The sequence below is a fragment of the Scyliorhinus canicula genome, chromosome 6 (genome assembly GCF_902713615.1).
Source record: "Scyliorhinus canicula chromosome 6, sScyCan1.1, whole genome shotgun sequence".
Taxonomy (NCBI): Eukaryota; Metazoa; Chordata; class Chondrichthyes; order Carcharhiniformes; family Scyliorhinidae; genus Scyliorhinus; species Scyliorhinus canicula.
In genome coordinates, this window is record NC_052151.1 from 53,868,566 (window position 1) to 53,891,534 (window position 22,969).

The following is a 22,969-nucleotide window of genomic DNA, read 5'->3' on the forward strand; positions in this document are numbered from 1 at the left end:
ACTAATGAACAATTAATTGTATTTTACTTTCACAGATGTCATTACTGTTGATTTTTCTGTGAGAGAATGTGTACGCTAACTTTCAAAACGTGTCTATGCCTTTTCCAGTACACTTACTGAAATGCATTTTATACCTCCAAAACTAAACCAGGGCAGCAATTAGCAGAGTGACAGCATATTGTCAAGTATCTCACTAAAGACAAAGCAACACCTTTTATTTCCGTTTCATCCATCCGTCAGCATGATAAACAAAGAGAGTATGTTAGCATTACAGTAGTAAGCAAGATAATTGTTCCATCAGGGCTTTGCCCACTGTTTGCTAGACAAATCCAAAACTAATCCCACTGTCTCACTCTCTCTTTTGGGAAATACGGTCATAATTGGTCATTTGAATGCTGTTAGGGAACAGAGACAGTTTAAATAATTCATATTTGCATTTGTGGGTATTGAAATCAGGTACAAATTTACGATTAAGCTTAATTTGTGTTTTTGTATTTGTCTACTATGAAAAGGTTAAAACTTCAGTTAGCTTCATGTGAAACAAAGGTGCCTACAAGTCTATAGTTTAGTTTCACTGCATTGTAATTCAGGGTTTATGATATAAAAGCAGTTACAGTGGGTAAAAAAAGTCCTTAGATGTTGCTGGGCAACCAGAGACTCGCACTGAAAAGCTGAAGCAGTTAGTCAGTCTGAGACCAGGTAACTGCGAAGCAAGAAGCTTTCTCCAGAGGTTTGTCAGTGGATAATAAAGTAAGAGGCAGAAAGCAAGTTCCAGATGCAAAAAAACAGAAAGTTCCAGAAACCCAGGAATGAAAGAGAGGTAGGTCCTAGGCAGACTGAAGTTAAAGGGACAAAGAACCAGAATCTGAAGTTACCGAAGTTAAAAGGGAAGAGGGAGGCTCCTAGTTAAAGACAGGGCTGCAAGGTGCAGACCTGGAATTGAGAAACCAGACATCCTAAGGTTGGTGACACCTTAATACAGCCCGTGAATCAGTAGTGTCCAGTTGATGTGGCTGGGAACCTGACAGATCCTGTGGAAGTTTGCATGCACATGGTAATCCAGGGTAGAGGAATACCGAAAGGAGAGGTTGAAATTATGGATGTGGCTCCTTGGTGAAGGTATCTGAGAGAAAGCCTTGTGTAAGAGAAAATTCCAAAGCTTGTCCATTGAGAGTGGAGTTTGAAAACCCTTGCGTGCATGTCAGAGTTCCAATGAGACCAGTTGGCTCACAGTATGACTAGCATCTGGGGGGATTTGATGGGAAATCCATGGATGTTATATTGGGTGGCATCTGTCACTTGGTTTCAGAGTGTGGTGTGTCTGACCACAGGTCGCCTGTTGGCTTAAATGGATTGTGCATTTACTGAAAACATAGAGTATAAGATAACGTTGTAACAAGGCGGTGTGCCAACTGAGGCGAGCAAGGAGTGCAGTTTACGAGCATGGGATAGTGCGGGGCGGGGCGGGGCGGGGGGGGGGGGGGGGGGTGGACAGAGCATCGAGTGTCCTTACATGCCGATGACTTGTTATATGTGTCGGAACCGAGTGTGTCAATAGGGGGAATATTGGAGCTGCTTCGGGTGTTTGGGTCTTTCTCAGGGTACAAATTAAATCGAGACAAGAGTGAGTACTTTGTGGTGTCTTGGCTGGGGGTGGGGGCAGGGATAGGGGCGCTGCCATTCCGTAGGGCAGGGGCTCACTTTAGATACCTGGGGTATAGGTTGCCCGGGAGTGGGGGGGGGGGGGCAGGTAGAACATTTCTAGTTTGGTGGGGAGAGTGAAAGCTGATCTGGCAAGGTGGGATGGTCTCCCTCTGTCACTAGCGGGTCGGGTACAAGCGGTTAAAATGAATGTGTTGGCGTGATTTCTGTTTATTTTCCAATGCCTGCCAATTTTCCTGCCAAAGGCTTTTTCCAGAGAGATTGAGGGAAGGATTATCTCGTTCATATGGGGAGGGAAGGTGGCCAGAATGAGAAAGGTGCTACTACAGAGGGGAAGGCAGGTAGGGGGTTTCAGTCTTCCGAAACCGACGAATTATTACTGGGCAGCGAATGTGGAAAAGGTGCGGGGCTTGGTCAGAGGGGTTGATTCCCAGTAGGTCAGAATGGAGGAGAGTTTGTGCAGGGGGTCGGGATTGATGGCGCTAGCAACAGCGCTGCTCCCGATGGCCCCGGGCAATTACTCAGTGAGTCCGGTAATAATAGCTTCATTGAGAATTTGGAGGCAGTTTCACCAACACTTCGGATTGGGGGCAGGGTCAAGGGAAATGCCGATTTGGTGGAACCACAGATTAGAGCCAGGGAAGTGGGATGGAAATTTTCGGAAATGGGAAGAGAAGGGAATTAAGATGCTAAAAGATTTGTTTCTTGGGGGTCGGTTTGCAGGAGCTGGAAGCGAAGTATGGGCTGGAGCAGGGAGAAATGTTTAGATACATGCAGGTTCTAGATTTTGCCAGAATGGAGATACAGAGCTTCCCGGTGGAGCCGGCCTCCACATTGCTGGAGGAGGTGCTGACGACAAGGGGACTGGAGAAGGGGGTAGTGTCGGCGGTTTACGGAGCTATCTTTGAAGAGGAGAAGGCACCACTGGAAGGGATCAAAGCAAAGTAGGAGGAAGAGTTGGAAGAGGGTATGGAGGAGGGGTTCTAGCGTGAGGTGCTCCGGAGAGTGAACGCCTCCACTTTGTGCGCGAAGTTGGGGCTGATACAGCTGAAGGTGGTATACAGAGCACACCTCACAAGGGCAAGGATAAGCCGATTCTTTGAAAGGGTAGAAGATGTGTGTGAATGTTGCGGGGGGCGGGAGGGGGGGCGCAAATCACGTTCATATGTTTTGGTTCTGTCCAAAGCTAGAGGATTACTGGAAGGAGGTTTTTAGGGTAATCACTAAAGTGGTGCACGTGAAACTGGACCCGGGCCCTCAGGAGGCCATATTCGGGGTGTCGGACCAGCCGGGGTTGGAAACGGGTGCGGAGGCAGATGTTGTAGCCTTTGCCTCGTTTATCGCCCGAAGAGGGATCCTGATAGGTTGGAGAGCAACCTCTCCACCCTGTGCCCTGGCATGGCGGGGGGACCTGTTAGAATTCTTGACTCTTGAGAAGGTTAAGTTTGAACTGAGGGGAAGGATGGAGGGGTTCTACAATTCATGGGCACTATTCATTATGCACTTTCAAGAACTGGATAACAGCGAACATTAGTTGGGGGGGGGGGGGGGGGGGGGAATGTGGACTGTGTATGTTCATGGTGACTATGGGTGATTCCTGATTCCTTTTTGTCATTTGTTTATGTTAACAGGCAGGCTAATGTTTGGGGTTTGGTGGGAGGATGGGATCGTTGTTATTGATATGGGGATTGACATTATATTCATTACTGATTATTGTTTATTGATGGTGGGTGCAAATTTGGGAGAAAATGTGAAAAAGGAGAATAAAAATATTTTAAAAAAAGATAACGTTGTAACTTGTGTTATTCTTGCAGATTTGTATTCAAAAGACCACAAGACATAGGAGCAGAATTAGGCCACTCGGCCCATCAAGTCTGCTCCACCATTCATCCCCATTTTCCTGCCTTCTCCCCACGACTTCAGAGAGTCGTGAATACCGCCCAGTCCATCACACGAACCTGCCTCCCATCCATCGATTCCATCTACACCTCCCGCTGCCGGGGGAAAGCAGGCAGCATAATCAAGGATCCCTCCCACCCGGCTTACTCACGCTTCCAACTTCTTCCATCGGGCAGGAGATTCAGAAGTCTGAGAACACGGACGAACAGACTCAAAAACAGCTTCTTCCCCACTGTCACCAGACTCCTAAACGACCCTTTTATGGACTGTCCTCATTAATACTACACCCTGTCTGCTTCATCCGATGCCAATGCTTATGTAGTTACATTGTATATATTGTGTAGCCCTATTATGTATTCTCATGTACTTTCTTGAATTCTGTTCAATTCCCTTTCTTCCAATGTACTGAATGATCTGTTGAGCTGCTTGCAGAAAAATACTTTTCACTGTACCTCGGTACACGTGACAATAAACAAATCCAATCCAATCCAATCCAATCCAATGACCCCTGATCCCCTTATTAATCAAGAACCTCGGTATTAAAGGCACTCAGTGAATTGGCCTCCACATCCTTCTACGACAAAGAGTTCCACAGATTCACCACCCTCTGGCTGAAGAAATCACTCCTCATCTCTGTTTTAAAGGATCACCCCTTTAGTCTGAGACTGTGTCCTCTGGTTCCGTTTTACCTACAAGTGGAAACATCCTTTCCATGTCCATTATATCCTGGCCTCGCAGTAATAATAATAATATAATAATAATAATAATCGCTTATTGTCACAAGTAGGCTTCAATGAAGTTACTGTGAAATGCCCCTAGTCGCCACATTCCGGCGCCTGTTCTGGAGGCTGGTACGGGAATTGAACCCTCACTGCTGGCATTGTTCTGCATTACAAACCAGCTGTTTAGCCCACTGTTAGTATAGAGGTATATATGGGGTGAAGGAGTAATGTATTATAATTAATCTTTTCTTGTTTGTGACTGACCTCCACTCCCTTTCTTCCGGGGTGCCGACAGCGTTTTTTCGGAGCGGCATTGTGGTTAGCACTGCTGCCTCACAGCTCCAGGGATCCAGGTTCAATTCCTGCCTCGGGTGTGGAGTTTGCACTTTCTCGCCATGCCTGCATGGGTTTCTCCACATGCTCCCGTTTCCCCCCACAGTCCAAAGATGTGCAGATTAGGTGGATTGGCCATGCTAAATTGCCCCTTAGTTATTTGCCAACATTCCAAATCTGGAAGTCTTGTATTTGCAATGTTGACCCAAAGAATAATCCATTATCACAGTACACACAATCATTCAGATTGTTCTAATTGTGGGATGATTGTTCTGACGTTGCATATTGTTTACTGTTTGACATGGAAGTGTTTCTTAAGTCAATATAAAAACAGACTTTGGGTTAGTTGATCAGATCAAGACTGGTAAATTGCAGGCTAAGGTTGATTTGCCGTGGATGAAAAGGGGTAGAACTTGGAGTGTGGAGGATGAAGAGTGTGGGGTGGAATGCACTATCTTGAGAGGGGAGGGGCGAGAAGGAGGAAGAGGAGGAGGAAGGGAGAGAGAGAGAGAGAGATACTGTGGGGCCGAGGGAGAGAGACTACAGAGCCTAGGGAGAGAGAGAGACAGAGAGAGTGTGTGGGGCCCAGGGATGAGAGGCAGGGTCCAGGGAGAAAGAGAGGCTGTGGGGCCCAAGGAAAAAGAGAGACTTCTTTTGTTACCTTACTGTAGTGTGTTTGGTAGCACTACGGCATGTAACACGCGTTACTCAATCCAGTTGCTGCAGAGGCTTTCTGCAGCTTGATGAAGGCGGCTCGAAGTCGTCCAGAGGTATTGAAAGGTTTATTGAGTAACAGAATTTAACAACTGCGTGAGTTCTTACTTTAAGATCAATACCAGTAGAAAGGTTACAATGTTTATATACAGTAGCTATGTCTGACCACACTAGTAGCCCTGAACTAGATCTATGCTCCTGCTCTCATCACAGTCTAATCACCAAGAGAGGCAGCGAGCCGCTTGCATCTGGCTTTTATACCCGCCAGTGCTGCCCCCTAGTGATCTTTCAATTTCCCATTAACCCTTTATGTACATACCCATGTAAAGATCACTCCAACACTGTGGGGCCCAAGGAGAGAGAGAGAGACTGTGAGGCCCGGGGAGAGAGAGAGACTGTGAGGCCCGGGGAGAGAGAGATTGTGGGGCCCAGAGGGAGAGAGACTGGGGCCCGAGGAGAGACAGAGACTATGGGGCCGGGGGAGACTAGAGCACAGGGGTGAGGGTGGTGGTGCTGTGGGGCCTGGGAGCGTTAGAGACTGTTGAGCCCGGGGAGGTGGGGGAGTGAGAAGACACAGTGCCTGGGTAGGGAATGAAGTGAGCCCCCCACAAAGGAGAGGGTGTTGACAGTGTGTGACAAAGAGAGCGAGCAAACGAGCAAGTGAGTGATCGAGTGTGCCTGGTTCATTCCCTGTCAGAGGGTTCTGTCACCCTCATACTGACATACTCACATAAACCTCTCAGCCACTTTCACAGTGGGTGATGGTGAGTGAGACCATCATGAGACTGGGAGTGAGCACAACACACAATCACACACTGCACTCTAATGGTCATTTTTATAATTCCTCTTTAAATGAGCAATTTATTGCTTTGACTTTACTATGTTTTGCTCAGCAAGTTTTGTTTCAAACATGACATTTTGTTCACATTTCTGAAATCTGCTCATTGTGTCCCCCCCCCCCCCCCCCCCCCCCCCCCCCCACCCCCCCACGCAAAAGGGTTGGACAAGCCTGAGAGAGAGGAACACATTTCAGGCAAATTACAGAGGTGCAAAAACTATAAAGTCATGATACTGGGGGTACTTGAATATATTTGTCACATAGCGTTGGTGGGCCATTGGCATCATCTTCTACTCCGGGTTTCTTCAAATCTCCCTCAGTCCACGACTCAATGTTATCCACCCATCCGGGTTTTCTTCTTCCACTTCTGTTTTTAACTCTCAGATTCTCCTTCAATTGCTACCAGGACAAGGCTTTCAGGCCTGTACTTTAATGAACTGCTCTTGGTACATTAATTATTCTAATATATACTTGCATGCAAAGGTCAGAGGTGGAGAAGGGTTTCCAAAGTATGCTCAGGAGAGTTTTCTAGATCAGTGTGTTTCTAACCTAACCAGGAAGGAGGTACTGCTGGATCTGTTCCTGGGGAACGAGGAGGGTCAAAGTGGATCAAGTATTTGTGGGGAAATACTTTGCGGACAGTGATGATTATGACATTAGGTTTAAGTTAGCCATGGGAAAGAGCAATGGACAAGCCAAAGTAATAATGGTTAACTGTTGGAGTGCCTACCTCAGTGGGGTGAGAAAAGATCTGACCCAGGTGAATTGGGATCAAAGATTGGCAGGTAACATCTGATGGAACATTGGATTGCCTTTAAAGAGATGGTTCAGGTACAGTCGAGGAACGTTCTCACAAGAGGAGAAGGATAGGACAAGCAAAGTCTGATCTCCCTGAATGAGATAGAGATAGAGGGTGCAATCAAACGGAAACGTTTCTAAGTGTTATTTATGGCGGGTTTTGCTAGACATTTTCCGCCGGCTCATTTCCCACCGCGATCTAACCACATTCACGTCATTTTCGTGGGCCCTGGGGAGTTTCTCACCGGCTTAGCCCACATTAAGAGTTATTTTCAACACTGGGGAGCTGAACTCGCTGACCAGACCAGCTCCACACAGATCGGGCCGCCATTTTGAAAGGGTGCCCCGATCTCTAAGTGAGCTTGTGGGACCCCACACCCCCACCAATCGGCAATGTCACCCCCCACAAATACTGCATAACCCCGCCCTCAAGTGATGACACCTGCCATTGGGTCCCCTCCTCTTCAGCAACCCCTGCCCCCTTCCAGGACCCCCAACCTTCAACCCCCCCCCCCCCCCCCCCCCCCACACTCAACCTCCCAGAGGCCCCTTCTTACCTGTCCTGGAACCCATTCCCATCCACCCACCCCACCCTTCATAGCCCTCCTCCAACCTCCTTTCATTGGCACTGCCCCCCTCAGGCCCTGACCCATGGCAGTGCCACTCTAGCACCACCACCGTGGCAGTGCTTCTGCCAGCTTTGCAGTGTCACCAGTGGCACTGCCATGCTGCGCTCCCGGCAGTGCCACAATGGCAGTGCTAAGGTGCTAGCCTGGCAGTGTCTTGGTGCCCATGTTCCAGGAGGAGGGCTAAGGAGCCACCCTGTACTGTCCCTGGCCACCCAAGGGCCTCTAATGGCCTGGGGCCCGGGTGCTGTTCCGCTTGGTCCACATTTGTGTGGATCAGTACGGAATAGCACCCGGCTGCAGCCTCCCTGGGGAGGCTGGTAGATCCTGGATGAGCTCACTTAAGTAGGTTTTAAACCTACTTAAGTGAATGCAGCTTGGCCACACCCATTGTGGGCAAAATCCTGATTGTGCTGCCTTGCGAGGTCCAGGTAGATCTCGCGAGGCATATTGGCTGCAGGAGGCTTTACCCGGCATGTACCTGCCATGCTGCGCTCCCGGTCGAGTGTGTCAGGACCGTAGATCGCGCCCAGAGAGTTAAATGAAACATAAAAAGGATTATTGGTCACAATTTTCCAATCCTCCTTTGATACAGGGGTGGCGCCAGAGGACTGGAGAATTGCAAATGTTACATCCGTGTTCAGAAAAGGGTATAAATAGAGGCTTGGAATGTAAAAGCCAGGAAGTTATGATAAGCCTGTAATAAAACTCTGCTTCAACCTCTACTGAAGTACTGAATCAGGTTTCGGGCACCAGACTTCAGAATGGATGTGAAGGCACAGAAAATATTATTTCTGACAGCAGCTCCTGGATTTAACTGCATATGTGCAGAAGTTAGAAGTTGCTGCCACTGATTTACCCTGTTGGATCGCCATGATAAGGGTCTTGCTGTTATTAATATGACCAAATCTGGGCTTTGGGCCACTGTGCTCAATTCTGGGCACCGTATTTCAGGAATGATTAATCATAGAATTTACAGTGCAGAAGGAGGCCATTCGGCCCATCGAGTCTGCAACGGCTCCTGGAAAGAGCACCCTACCCAAGGTTAACACCTCCACCCAATCCCCATAACGCAGTAACCCCACCCAACACTAAGGGCAATTTTGGACACTAAGGGCAATTTATCATGTCCAATCCACCTAACTTGCACATCTTTGGACTGTGGTAGGAAACCGGAGCACCCGGAGGAAACCCACGCACACACGGGGAGGATGTGCAGACTCCGCACAGACAGTGACCCAAGCCGGAATCGAACCTGGGACCCTGGAGCTGTGAAGCGATTGTGCTATCCACAATGCTACCGTGCTGTACCGATGATGGTCAATCCTTAGAGAGGGTGAAGAGGATGTTCACTAGAATCTGACCGGGGATGAGGGATTTCAGTTATGTGATGGCACTGAATTCTAATAATGAAAATAACAATCTTTATTATTGTCACAAGTAGGCTTACATTAACACTGCAATGAAGTTACTGTGAAAAGCCCCTAGTCGTCACATTCTAGCGTCTGTTCGGGTACACAGAGGGAGAATTCAGAATGTCCAAATTCTCTAACAGCACATCTTTCGGGACTTGTGGGAGGAAACTGGAGCACCCGGAGGAAACCCACGCACACATAGGGAGAATGTGCACTCTGTAAAGACAGTGACCCAATCAAACCTGGGACCCTGGCACTGTGAAGCAACAGTGCTAACCACTGTGCTACCAAACCGCCCTGAGCTGGAGTTGTTTTGCTTAAAGCAGAGAAGGTTAAGATATTTGGTAAGGATGTTCAAAATCATGAATGGTTTCAATAGAGTAAATAATGATAAATAATTTCCAGTGGTAGGAGGTAACCAGAGAACGCACATTTAATGTGATTGGTGAAAGAAGAAACACAGCAAGTTCTTGTGATCTGGGATGCATTGCCTGAAAGTGTGGAGTTAGCAGATTGAATTATTACGTTTAACAGAAAATTGGATAAATACTTTTAAATATTGTTTTTTTTCCACAGGGATATGGTGGTGGGGGAGGGGGGGGGGGCGGTGGAGGGGAAAGCAGGGTGGTGAGAGTAATTGGCAAACTCGATCAAAGAGCCAGGCATGCTTGAAGAGTCGAATGGCCCTCCTTATCTGTGCTGCCTCATTCTATGTGAATAGAAGAAGCTCAGACAGTATTGAACATGTTCAGTCTATTGTACCACAGTAGTAAATGCTGCTTTTGATCACTTATTTTGTTGTTAACCCACTGACCCACAGTCAGAAAGCAAATGCTGGACCACATGTAATGAAATGATAAGATTATGGATAGGCAATATGATTATAACCAGGATTCCCCAAATAAAGTCCAACAGTATAGTGCATTATATTTTGCTTTTCTGCTGTATATTGGGTAGATCAAGTCATTTAAGAAGCATTAAATCCTGAGTTCTGCTGATCACTGCATCAGTGAATAGCAGTGACAAAGTAAAAACCTACCAGCAGAAACTTCGATTGAAAATACATTTTGGAGGCTGTAAAATGCGCCTGGAGTTTATCCCACATTCCGACACGGGCACAGGGAGAAGGCACACTGCCTTTTCATCTTGCTGTACTTGACGCTGACACTGGTTCCACAGAGTCCATGAGGTGAGGAGTTCCCTATCCCAGCAATGGCACAATGTTAAAAACACCAACAGATGTGTAAAAAATGTAATATTACCTTCTTGATGCCTGAATGCGTTGGGTAGAATCACTGCCAGACCACCGAGATAAAAAATACTGTACAGGAAGTGCAGATATTAATAAACCAATCTGAAAAACAGCAGCTGCAGTTAGCTGAGGCATCCCAGTTGTCACCACCCTCTCCTTTCACTAACAATTGGAGGATTCGAAGATAACCAACTTGCACTGCTGTCAATTGAAAGCACAAGAATATTAAATACATGGCAATTTTATTTTGAAAATCACGTAATGTACAGGAAATCGCACATTCCAAGTTTGACACTATTAAAGCAACAAAATACATGATATCGGACTCCCAGGTATTTTATATTCAGTCAGATGTTCATTTTGTTAAACTTAATTTTGCACGGCAATCTACCAGGTCTTCTAATTATGCAAAAGCTTCACATGTGTTGTGAATATGAACAAAATAAATAAACGCTAAAAAAAGATGTAACAAAATGAGGAGCATTATATTAAAATGCTACATAGCATATTGACAAAGTGTGTTGTGATTATTCCCTCTCCCACCCCAGGTCTTTGAATGCGACTGGCAATCCACGAGTTTTAATACAGTATTTCCAATGTTAAGGCACTGATACTCGGTAGCAACATAGAGATCAATACAATTGTGTGCAGCAGTCATTGGAAACTGTTTAGTTATAGGTTGGCAACAAATGACTTTATTCCAGTGCACTCCACCCAATGTCAATTTTCTTTTGAATGCAGCAGGCTACATTTCCAGGAGTGTTGGCAGTCCTGCACAATCTATACATACCACATAAAGTAAACCCAAGGCATTGCTGACAAATTCACTATAACAATGACTTTCATTTACAAGGTGACCTTAATGTAGAAAAGGGACTTCCTAGAGTTCAATATAGTTCATACCCATCTCCAAATCTCTTGGGCGCGATTCTCCGCAAATGCGGAGAGTCGTAAAGGCTGCCGTGAAACTCGCCGTGTTTCACGGCAGCCTCCGCGCCCCCTCCCGGGACCCGATTCTCCCCCCCGGTCGGGGCTAGCAGCGCGGTCCCACAAAGCACAGCATCGCAGGTTTAGCGACCGTCGCTAAGCCCGCGCGCCAAGGGTCACGGCGGCTGACGCGCACGATGACGTCAGCCGCGCATGCGCGGATTGGAAGGCTCCAACCCGCGCATGCGCAGATGACATCATCATGCATATGCGTCAAACCCGCGCATGCGTGGGCCGTCATGCCCCTCAGCCGCCCCGCGGACTGATCCTGCGGGGCGGTGGAGGAACAAAGAGTGCGCGGGTTTCGGACCCGCTGCCCACGATCGGTGCCCACCGATCGCGGACCCATGCCACCCTTGGCACGGCCGTGCCAATCGGTGCCATGGTTGTCGGGAACGGCACTTTGCGGCCGTTTTCACGAATGGTGAGAGCAGGTGTGTTTGCGTTCGTGAAAATGGCCGTAAAGGCCTGGGAACTCGGCCCATCGGCTAGGGGAGAATCGCTGTTCGCAGTAAAAAAACGGCGAGCAGCGATTCGTGTCGTGGCGCAGCCGTGGGGGGGGGGGGAGAAAAGCGGGAGGTCGGGAAAAATGTTGGGAAGGCCCTCCCGCTATTCTCCGACCCGTCGTGGGCAGCGGAGAATCGCGCCCCTTATGTTTTCCAGCACTTTGCAGAATGCATGAAACTTTCCACCCATACACCACTTCAGCTAAAAAAAACAACTTGCCTAATTCAGTGCTGCTAGATATTATTGTCCTCTTGATCTTGATGTCTCAGAACGGAGCTATTTGCCCATGGCACATCAGGAGAGCATTACCTTAAAAATAAAAATTGAATAAAGCAAGAAATAAGAATGGCGCATTTAAACATTTTATTTCCATTAGACCATAAGACAGAGGTGCAGAATTAGGCCACTCGGCCCATCGAGTCTGCTCCGCCATTCAATCAATGGCTGACATGTTTCTCATCTTTCTCCCCATAACCCCTGATCCCCTTATTAATCAAGAACCTCTGTCTTAAAGGCACTCAATGAATTGGCCTCCGCAGCCTTCTACGGTAAAGAGTTCCACAGATTCAACAACCTCTGGCTGAAGAAATTCCTCCTCATCTCTGTTTTAAAGGATCGTCCCTTTAGTCTGAGATGGTGTCCTCTGGTTCTAGTTTTTCCTACAAGTGGAAACATCCTCTCCACGTCCACTCTATCCAGGCCTCGCAGTATCCTGTAAGTTTCAATAAGATCCCCCCTCATCTTTCTAAACTCCAACAAGTACAGACCCAGTTCTCAACTGTCAAAAAACACATCATAGTAAATTAAGTCATTTTGAAGTTTATAACACCTACCATCATTTCAAAGAGACCAAGGTCTTGACATTTAATGGGTCTCTCATTGTTTTGCATTAAAATCAGGTCTCAAGTATTAAGGGCAGCTTCTCAGAGTGGTTTGACGTGGAGTGACATCAGGCTCTGATGTTTCTGTTTATTGTGTACAAAAATTTGCATTTGGGTCTGACGGAAATGTTACCTAAATTTGCATACTGTAGAAATATATTTATTCTCCATTTACAGAAAAGGAGGAAGTGTAAATAATTTACAGAAAGAAAACAAGTGGCACATAGTGATAAGTTGGCGGAAATCGTTTAAAAAAAAGGACACAATTTCAATATCAATAAATGTGAGGGAGTGTAAGAAATAAAAATGGGAATTAAACTTTGTATAAAGGAAAGATGAGAGAGATGAAAGAGTCAGAAGGTCTGGTTCACAGAAGAATAAGTTGCACCAAGTGGCGATAAAAAGAATGAATGGATATTGGGTTTCAAATAATCAATCCCGATACCATAATCAATGAGGACTTTAAAATGGGCAGGGGGAAATGTCTGTTCCATGCTAGGGTACAAACTTTAAAATAGTGTTTCAATTGTAGCTCGTGTTAGTTCTAGGATCTCTCTTTGTAGTTTGCAACAATTCAGCAATTTTTAAAGTTAAAATGTAAATCATAGAATCTCTACTGTGCAGAATAAGGCTATTTAGTCCACCAAGTCTGCACCAACCCTCTGAAAGAGCACCCCACCCCACCCTATCACAGCAACCCACTAGGAACAGCTTCTTCTCCACAGCTACTAGACTCCTCAACGACTCTCCCTCGTCGCTGTAAGATTCACAACACCCGATGCTGCTCTTGCTCATGTATTGTTTTGTTTGGCCTTGTTCTGCACTGTAACCAATCACCATTTGTTGATGTAACATTTGTCAATGTACTCTGTCGATTATTCTTTTGTCTACTATGTATATGTTCCCTTGGCCGCAGAAAAATACTTTTCATTGTACTTCGGTACATGTGACAATAAATATCAATCAGTCAATCACCCAGCCTACACATCTTTGGACACTAAGAGGCAATTAAGCATGGCCAATTCACCCAACCTGCACATCTTTGGACTGTGGGAGGAAACTGGAGCACCCGGAGGAAATCCACGTAGACATGAGGAGAGCATGCAGACTCCACACAGTCAGTCACCAAGGCTGGAAATAAACATGGGTCCCCGACACTATGAGGCAGCAGTGCTACGTGCCACCCACTCTCTACTCCCCAAAGAGAGCAATCATTCTCAATTCCCCACATTTTTTCTCCAAAGTATCTCAGATCTCAGGCAATATATTAATCATAGCCGAGACAACCTACCAGTTGGTTGGCAACCTGGTAGTTGGGCTCCAATAGTACTGAAATGAATCAACAGACAAGTGGAGAAAAGTAATCCAAGGAATAAGCCATAGCAACTATGCCATAGCATAGTACCCATTTAGAGAAATACGTAACTACACCGTTCTGAGTACCTTCCCACAGTTCACAGAATTTACAGTGCAGGAGGCCATTCGGCCCATCAAATCTGCACCGGCCCTTGGAAATAGCACCCTATCTAAACCCACACCTCCACCCTACCCACACACTTCCACCCTATCCCTGTAACCCCACCTTAACTTTTTTTGGACACTAAGGGCAATTTAGCACAGCCAGTCCACCTACCCCTGCACATCTTTGGACTGTGGGAGGAAACCGGAGCACCCAGAGGAAACCCACGCAGACACGGGGAGAACGTGCAGACTCCGCACAGACAGTGGCCCAAGCCGGGAATCGAACCTCGGACCCTGGCGCTGTGAAGCCACAGTGCTATCCACTATGCTACCATGCTGCTCCTTGGTCAGGAACTCAAGCTAGTGGAGGAACTTGAATCATGCCCACCCACAAAGGGGTACATTTGAACTTCAATAGTTCATAACTGCACTTTCTCAATTCAAAAGATGTAGCACAAAAGATGATGGTTATGGTTGTTGAAAGTCAGTCAGTCAGCCCCAGAGGTTCACTGATGTTTGCACAATGTTCAGCAAGCACCCTCTGCAATTCTTCAAATACTGAATTCCTTGTCTATATGCTACAAAACCTGGATAACTTTAAGGTTTGTGCTGAAAAGTGGCAAGTAATGCTTGTACCACACAAGTGCAAATCTGACCATCTTCCTTTGACATTCAATGGTATTACCACCATCAACAATCAATTATATAAATACTGGCTACAAGAGCAGGTCAGGGGCTAGGAATTCTGCAGCGAGTCGCTCACCTCCTGATTCCCCAAAGCTTGTCCACCATCTACAAGACACAAGTCAGGAGCGTGATGGAATATTCTCCAATTGCCTGGTGATGGCTTCAATATGCAACATCATTTAAGATGAAGTAACACACTTGGCTGGCTGCCCATTCATCGCTTTAAACATTCACTCCCTCTACCACTGATGCAGTGACAGCAGAGTGTACCATATACTAAGATGCACTGCAGCAAATCTTCAAACTTGCTTCGCCAGCACCTTCCAAACCCACAACTTCTACCACCTAGATGAACAAGGGCAGCAGATGCATGGGAACATCAACACCTACGGTTTCCCTCCAAGCCGTACGACACCCTGACATGGAACAATATCACCCTATTCCTTCATTGTTTCTCGGTCAAAATCCTTGAACTCCACTTTGGTTACGCCTACACCAGGTGGACTGCAGCAGTTTAAGGTAGCAGCTCATCACCAGCATCTCAAGGACAATTAGGGATGGGCAACAAACGTTGGCTCTGCCAGCAACATTCACATCTCATGAAAGGATCAGAAAATGGGAACGAGACAGTGACTTAACAACAATTTCTTCTACAAAATTTCTACTTACATCAACTCCCATCTTATTAATATTTCCGCTGAGCTCATCCTTCACAATCCACCTTTAGGGTTGGGGTTCTCCTCCAGATAAAGGAAACAGGAGTCTGGGTCCCGAACCAGCCCCCAGGAGTAAACTGTATTTGGGATATTCACGAAGGTGCACGGAGACAGGTTCCCTGTCTAATTCAGTGTCGTGGGTGGACTTTCAAAACTGGATGTCCTATCACAGTCCTTCCAGCTGGAACAGCACAGCAATGAATGGTTAAGTAACTGACAGGCTGCTGCAACATGGAATACCCTCACACCATGTTTAAACAAAATACTGCTGAGTTCTGAAGGGCAGCCTTTGGCTGCACCTTCACCCAGTCAGAGAAAGAAGGGCTTCGGGTCTGTTGCTCTGTCTGCCACAGAGTGACCACCTCCAGGCAGTTCAACTGCTCCCACCCCTGTATGGTCAGGAAATTGAAAAATCCAGTTGGCCTCTTTTGAATGCATTTAACAAGGCTTTTATAACAAATCTATTTGCGACATGTACCATGAGGGTGGGTCACCCTGCTGGCTCTGAACCCCTTTCCAAAATTGCCAGTATAAGCAAACTGGCAAACTTGCTGGCTCCAGTATTTTGGGGCCTCATCCTCCACCATTCCCTCTTTCGTCAAGGCCTGTGAGTTCCACCCTTCATATTTAGATGGAGATTAATTTGATTACACATTTATTTCTTAATTTCCACAGTGATGCAGTTGTGACGAACCATTCACATCACAGACCAAGACACAGCTTAGTTATGAGGGGGAAACGTCAGACTTGGGATATTTTCTGGATTTAAAAAAAAATCACAGGCTGGTCACAACCCAGGAAAGATTTGTGGACCACCCATTGTTAGGAGACCCTGCTTGCATCATTTGAAGAACCTGTTTTTGTCAGCTTGTTTAAAATTGAGCTTAAAGACAGGTCTGAACATTCCAGTCGTCCTGGGGAATACTAAATTAGGCACAACATCTATCCCTTGCTTTGGCCAGGGAATATAAGTCTTCCACTTCAATTGTGGACGGAGATGTGAATCTCTAAATATGACTGATCACACAACATTCTTAAATCTTGAGCTGGAAGAGCAGCACGTTAGCACAGTGGTTCACAGCTCCAGGGTCCCAGGTTTAATTCCCGGCTTGGGTCACTGTCTGTGGAGTCTGCATGTTCTCCCTGTATCTGCGTGAGTTTCCTCCGGGTGCTCCTGTTTCCTCCCACAAGTTTCGAAAGACGTGCTGTTAGGTAATTTGGACAATCTGAATTCTCCCTCAGTGTACCAGAACAGACGCCGGAGTGTGGCGACTAGGGACTTTTCACGGTAGCTTCATTGCAGCATTAATGTAAGCCAACTTGTGACAATAAAGATTATTATTATGCGCCTTAAGCAGCATCTCCCACATTAAAGTAACAGCAGGGATATGCTCCCAGTGGTCAATGAAGCCGCATCAAGAAACGAAACATAAGGTGAATGTTATCTGGTATAACTTTGATTGTGGTCATGGATTGGTAACTGAGGCCATTTCCTCACTGCCCTCACTGTCGTGAGCAACCAGCCAAAGAAAATATGGGGAAGGTATTTTTTTGTTGGGAGGTAGATACATGCGCAGTGATTTTCTATTACAAAGTTCAAATGGCCGAACACAACAGAGGTCAAGCCTCCTACAAGCATTCTCCCATTTCCAAAGGGCAACATGGTGGCTAGCGCTGCTGCCTCAAAGCGCCAGGGACTCAGGTTGGATTTAAGCCTTGGGTGACTGTGGAGTTTGTTCGTTCTCCCCATGTCTGTGGGTTTCCTCCAGATTCTCTGGCTTCCTCCCATAGTCCAAAGATGTGCAGGTTAGATGGATTGGCCATGATAAATTGCCCCTTACTGTCCAATGATGTGCAGGTTAGTTAAGGTTACAGGGATGGGGTAGGAGAGAGGGCCTAAATTGGGTGCTCTTTCACAGGGTTGGTGCAGACTCGATGGGCCGAATGGCCTCCTTCTGCACTGTAGGGAATCTATGAATATGGAAAATAATGCCCTAAGAATAACCCCGTATATAATAATGCCCTGAGAATAAAAAGTTTTGATGCTTGTAAGTACGAATGAGGAAGCAAAATTGCCTCTGAACTTAATCTCAATGCGTCAGCAACAGACTTGAAAGTGGTCTTTTACTGGGTTGAGAAAGCCTTTGAATATCTGATGCCGACTAAAGAATCGGCACACAACATTCCGCTCTCCATAGGCGAAAGTTTCTTTAAAGCGGCGGTTGGCGATCAGCAGCGGTAACCGGAGCACATTTTCTCGAATGGGATTGTGAGATGCGGAGTCACAACTCTGGAGGAAGTAGACCGGAGCTCGGGACTTTATTTTGAAATGTAATTCACCTAACATTGCAAGTGCAAAATAAACGCTGCTCTCAGAAAGCAGCCCAATCCACCGGCGCCCCGGCAAATTATAAACTTCATTACAAATCACAGAAACCACGAAATATGATGTGGAGCTTCTTTCGCAACAAATAAGAACAGAAATCTTAGAAATAAAAAAAAAATGACATCATTAAAAAAACTTCCAGCTATAAAACATGTTGCGAGCTCCTTTCAAACCAGCCGGCTACTGACTTTGTAACTTTTGAGACCGGTCATTTGCAAAGCACTAAGAGTTGGATCTGGAGCAAAGGATTAAATTGAACAGTGAACATGGAACGGGCCCGACTTACCAAACACTGGATATTCTATTGTGTGGATTTTGTGGGGGAGGGAAAAGAAAGTCAGGCCCGGCCTCTGTAGCTCTTTCTATCAGACTGAACCCACGGGGGGTGGGGGGGGGCTTTGATCGCATTCACCGTCCGCTGTCATCGGCGATTGGCACCTCACCACATCATGCAAGCCGCATCTCTCTCCCTCCCGCCTGCCTGCCTGCAACTGGGTGTAAACAGGAACTGAGAGAGAAACACATCATGCAAAACAAGTGTGTTGTGTTGTGTGTGCGTGTGTCCCTCCGATTCGGCACTTCCTTAACCCAGCGGCCTGGCACATCGCCCCCAAAGGACCGCAGGTGGCGGCGACCTGGTCGCCTCCGTCTCCTCATCCAATAATTTCGCCCCACGACTTGCTCAGCCGCCGTTTCCAGCGTCGCCACGTCCCTCAGCACGGGGGCGGGGGGAGGACGCAGCGCTGCTTCCCAGCAACTATCGATGGATCAAAAATTCAGCACTCAGGTGCAGCCTGCCGATTGGGTCCGTACTTCAACCAGACAAATACTACACATGTGCATTTAAAACAAAACATTCTTGTGCACTTCTCGTCACCAGCTGTCAACAGGAAGGTTCAGTCCAGTTGCTGCGCATTGGACCATCTTTCAGCTGCAGGATCCTGAAAAGAATTGATCACAATTGTGGAAAGAAATCGAGAAAACAAATATTCCCAAAGGTCACCGAGCATTAACATCAAGAGCATACATGACGGAAAGGATAATTATCTTTTTTAAGTACAGGAAGAATAATTGTCATAAATAATGCATTGCAAGTTCTACTGAAGCCAGCTAATTATAGCATTTGCAGAGATTCAGATTTATGGGGAAATGCATTGAATAATTTTAGAAAAGAGCAAGGATATGTTCTATGAAATGGGAATATATGGATACTTTATGATGGGGAGCCAATGTTAGCAAAGACAGGGTAAGTGGATTTGCTACTTGCATATTGAAATGCCTACAGTTTTATGGTCATTGCTGTCAGAATGTTGCTGACAACAGCAGCATTTATTATCCATTCCTAATTGCTCAAGAAGGTGATGGTGAACTACCTTCTTGAATACAACTGAGTGGCTTGCAGGGCCAAATAGAAGGGCATTTCAGAGTAAATCATACTGCTGACAGTCACATAGAGGCTAGACGGGTAATGGTGGCTGAGTTCTTTTCCTAAAGTACATTAATGAACCAGATGGGATTTTGCGACAATGTGGCAGTTTCATATCACCATCACTGACACTAGCCTTTTATTTTATTTTAGTTAACTCTGATTTAGCTTCCTCGGCTACCACGGTGGGATTTAATTATTTTAAATTTGATGTTCTAAGGGCACAGTAAGAAGTCTTACAACACCAGGTTAAAGTGCAACAGGTTTGTTGTAAATCACGAGTACATGTTTATCTTCATCTTGCCAAGGTCATCCCCATACCTCCGCTACTTGTCTTCAAACAACCACGCAACCTCAAACAAACCATTGTTTGCAGCAAACTACCCAGCATTCAGAACAGCAACCAGGACACCACACAACCCTGCCATGGCAATCTCTGCAAGACGTGCCAGATCATCGACCATTACACGTGAGAACACCGTCCACCAGGTACGTGGTACATACTCGTGCGACTCGACCAATGTAGTCTACCTCTTACGCTGCAGGAAAGGATGTCCCAAAGTGTGGTACATTGTCGAGACCACGCAGATGCTGCAACAATGGATGAATGGACATCACGTGACAATCACCAGGCAGGAATGTTCCCTTCCAGTCGGGGAACACTTCAGCAGTCAAGGGCATTCAGCCTCTGATCTTCGGGTAAGGCGGCCTTCAGGTCGCGCGACAACGCAAAATCGCTGAGCAGAAACTGATAGCCATGTTCCACACGCATGAGTATGGCCTCAATTGGGACCTTGGATTCCCGTCTCATTACATTCACCCCCCACCATCTGGCCTGGGCTTGCGAAATCCTACCGACTGTCCTAGCTTGAGACAATTCACAACTCTTTAACCTGTGATTATCCCTCTCTTCAGTTGCTCCGCAAAGACTTGCATTCAAAGTATCGTATTACATCTTTGACTTTGTCTATATATTTGTGTTTCTGGAATCTTCCTCTTCATTCACCTGAAGAAGGAGCAGTGCTCCGAAAGCTAATGATTCGAAACAAACCTGTTGGACTTTAACCTGGTGTTGTAAGACTTCTTACTGTGCCCACCCCAGTCCAACGCCGGCATCTCCACATCTCGCCTAAAGGGGGAAGAGAGTTGAGGTCATCCCCAAACCCCTATTTGGCCAGTTTACTCCACAGCAGGCAGGCCATCAATTCGCTTGAGGCAAGAACTCTGCCCCCTTTAGGGAGGAAATCTCACCTCCAGGAGATGCTGGCCTATCAAACGCCACTGGCCACTGCAGCCAATGCCAACGACGATTGCTGCTGGAAGTAATTGGGGTCGGTGGGGATGGGGATGTAGCAGCAGGAATCGCCAAGACCAGGGGCGTGTGCGCCATACAGGATGGTGTAGATCTGATATTGTCCATTCAGCTCTTTATCTTTCCATTTTAACCAGCAACTGTACAAAAATCTTAAATATACAGATGCATATACTTACCAGTGAGGGCATTGAGATCACATCTTCAAGGTAGCATCGATTACGTATCATTTTATTTTCAATAACTCTTGATATAAAACCAACAATATTTTTTTTCCACAGCTTTATCAACTTGAGGTACTGCCTATACCACATGATCCATGTCCAGACCCCCAAGTTCTTGGTAGGACCTAGTTCGGGATTGGTAGAGCGCGATCTAGACAAAATAAAACAGAGTGCCGTTCTAGGCAGAATTAGTGGGGTTGTTCCTGTTGCTGACCCTGCTGTCTACCGCCATTCGTGCTTGGGCGGGGTAAGCCCTGATGAAGCTGCACTTAGCCACATTTCCAACAAGTGGAGCTCCTCAGTGCAGAAAGGGACCAGGACACCATTTCTGGTGCCGGACAGGGCACCTCTAGGTCCGATCCCCAACATGAGTACTGCCAAACTGGCACCCACATGATACGGCCCGGTTGTCCAGGATGCAGTACCAGGCTGGAAGCGCCAAGGTGCCTGGCAGACCCCCCCCCCCACCCCAGGTATTGTTCCACCTGACCCCTGTTTGTGGGGACCAGTATGGAATGGCATCCGGCTGGGGCTCCTTGGAGAGGCCAGTAGATGCCAGGTGGCCGCTCGATCCAGTGAAGGCAGTGGCAAATCAGCTTCTAAGCCGACTTCACTCTGCGAGACTGCATCCTGCCCATTGTGGGTGGGATCCAGATCACAAGATCTGAGGTGTAAAGGTGTCGGGCAACCCGTGGGAGGTTTCTCCTGGGGTCTACAGGACATGCCGTTCGGGTGCCCATAACATTTTGTTTAATGGAGACAAAGTCTGAGATTCAAGGCACCTGCTAATAGAATAAAGACAAACAAAAGTAAACTCTACTATACTATATCAGGTCAAAGATAAAACAACTTACAACATTTATTTTATACTCTAACTGTCATTCAGGGCAATATGAAGTACATATGAACTAACAGGCAAACTGTGGTCAGACACACCTCACTGCACATTACATTACAAATGTGAGCAAGACAGTCCATGGATTTCTCAACAACCCGCCCAGACAACAGTAACACAGTGAGTCAACCTCTCTCACAAGGAATTCCAGTCTTCATCTTCGAAGATCTTGACATGGAGATGCCGGTGTTGGACTGGGGTGAGCACATTAATCTGGTGTTGTAAGACTTCTTAAAGTCCAACAGGTTTTTTCGAATCTCTCGACAGGTCCGGCAGTGAGGGGACCGGGGTTTGCTTCAGGGAGCCATGTGATCGGGGCGCCATTTAGAGCACAGCTCCTTCATCAGGAAGCTATAGAAATGCGAGGGAGAAAGGAATAGGAGGATATGTTGCTGAAAGAGTTAGAGAAGGGTCGTGTGGGCAGCACAGAGGCACTGCTGCCTCACGGTGCTGAGGACCCAGGCTCGATCTCGGCTCTGGGTCGCTGACTGTATGGAGTTTGCACATTCTCCCTGTGTTTGCGTGGGTTTTGTCATAATATACACCAGTATATCATGGTGCAGACACACACTGATGGACACACACAGGGACCAATCAACATTTACAAACACCGCAGCCAATCACCAGTTAGAATACACACACTATAAAGGCAGAGGGCACCACGGTTCCCGCTCATTTCTGGGTGCTGCCTCTGAGTGTAACAAGAACTCATCCAGCCCAGCACAGACTCACAACACGTGCTGAGAGAATCAACTGGTTCGGACACGGCTTAGGTCTCTAGTTTAAGTTAGCATCATTTAGACCCACAGTCATCGTGTGTTAGTTAGTTAGAAATAGTTAATAAAATTGAGTTGAACCTTCATCAGTGTTGGAAGTGTCTGTTCATCTCTCAAGTCTACACTAGCCAACACTTCAGGTTTCGCCCTTACAACTCAAAAGATATGCAGGGTAGGTGGATTGATCACACTAAATTACCCCTTAATTGGAGAAGAATGAATTGGGTACTCTAAATTTTTTTTTTTTTTAAAAGAGAAGGATCGTGTGGACTACAAATACTGGTAATGAACTTTTTGAGTCAAATGGCCAAGTCGTGTGCAGTACTAAGAAATATAATAATATGCAATATTGCACCTGCAAGAAAGTAAGTTAAAGATGAATCGACTGAATCTAAAGAAATGGTATTTTTTTTTTCATTAAATGGTTTCTCCCAATTTTTCTCCTGTGCCTA

At 46.5% G+C, this 22,969-nt stretch overlaps 1 protein-coding gene across 2 annotated transcripts in view; it reads right to left on the reverse strand.

Moving 5' to 3' along the window:
• Positions 1-18,563, reverse strand: part of si:dkey-261l7.2 — a 33,858-nt gene extending 15,295 nt beyond the window's left edge. The window contains exons 1-3 of one of the 2 annotated variants that reach the window (XM_038799293.1): positions 18,171-18,563; positions 11,973-12,062; positions 10,270-10,457 (exon numbers count right to left, since the gene is read on the reverse strand). In XM_038799293.1, coding sequence (XP_038655221.1) covers positions 10,270-10,394 — 125 coding nt within the window. In that variant the 5' untranslated portion in view covers positions 10,395-10,457; positions 11,973-12,062; positions 18,171-18,563. Of the gene's footprint in view, positions 1-10,269; positions 10,461-11,972; positions 12,063-18,170 lie in introns of both variants that reach the window. The other variant, XM_038799292.1, reaches the window with a different exon arrangement.
• Between the last annotated feature and the right edge of the window lie 4,406 nt (positions 18,564-22,969).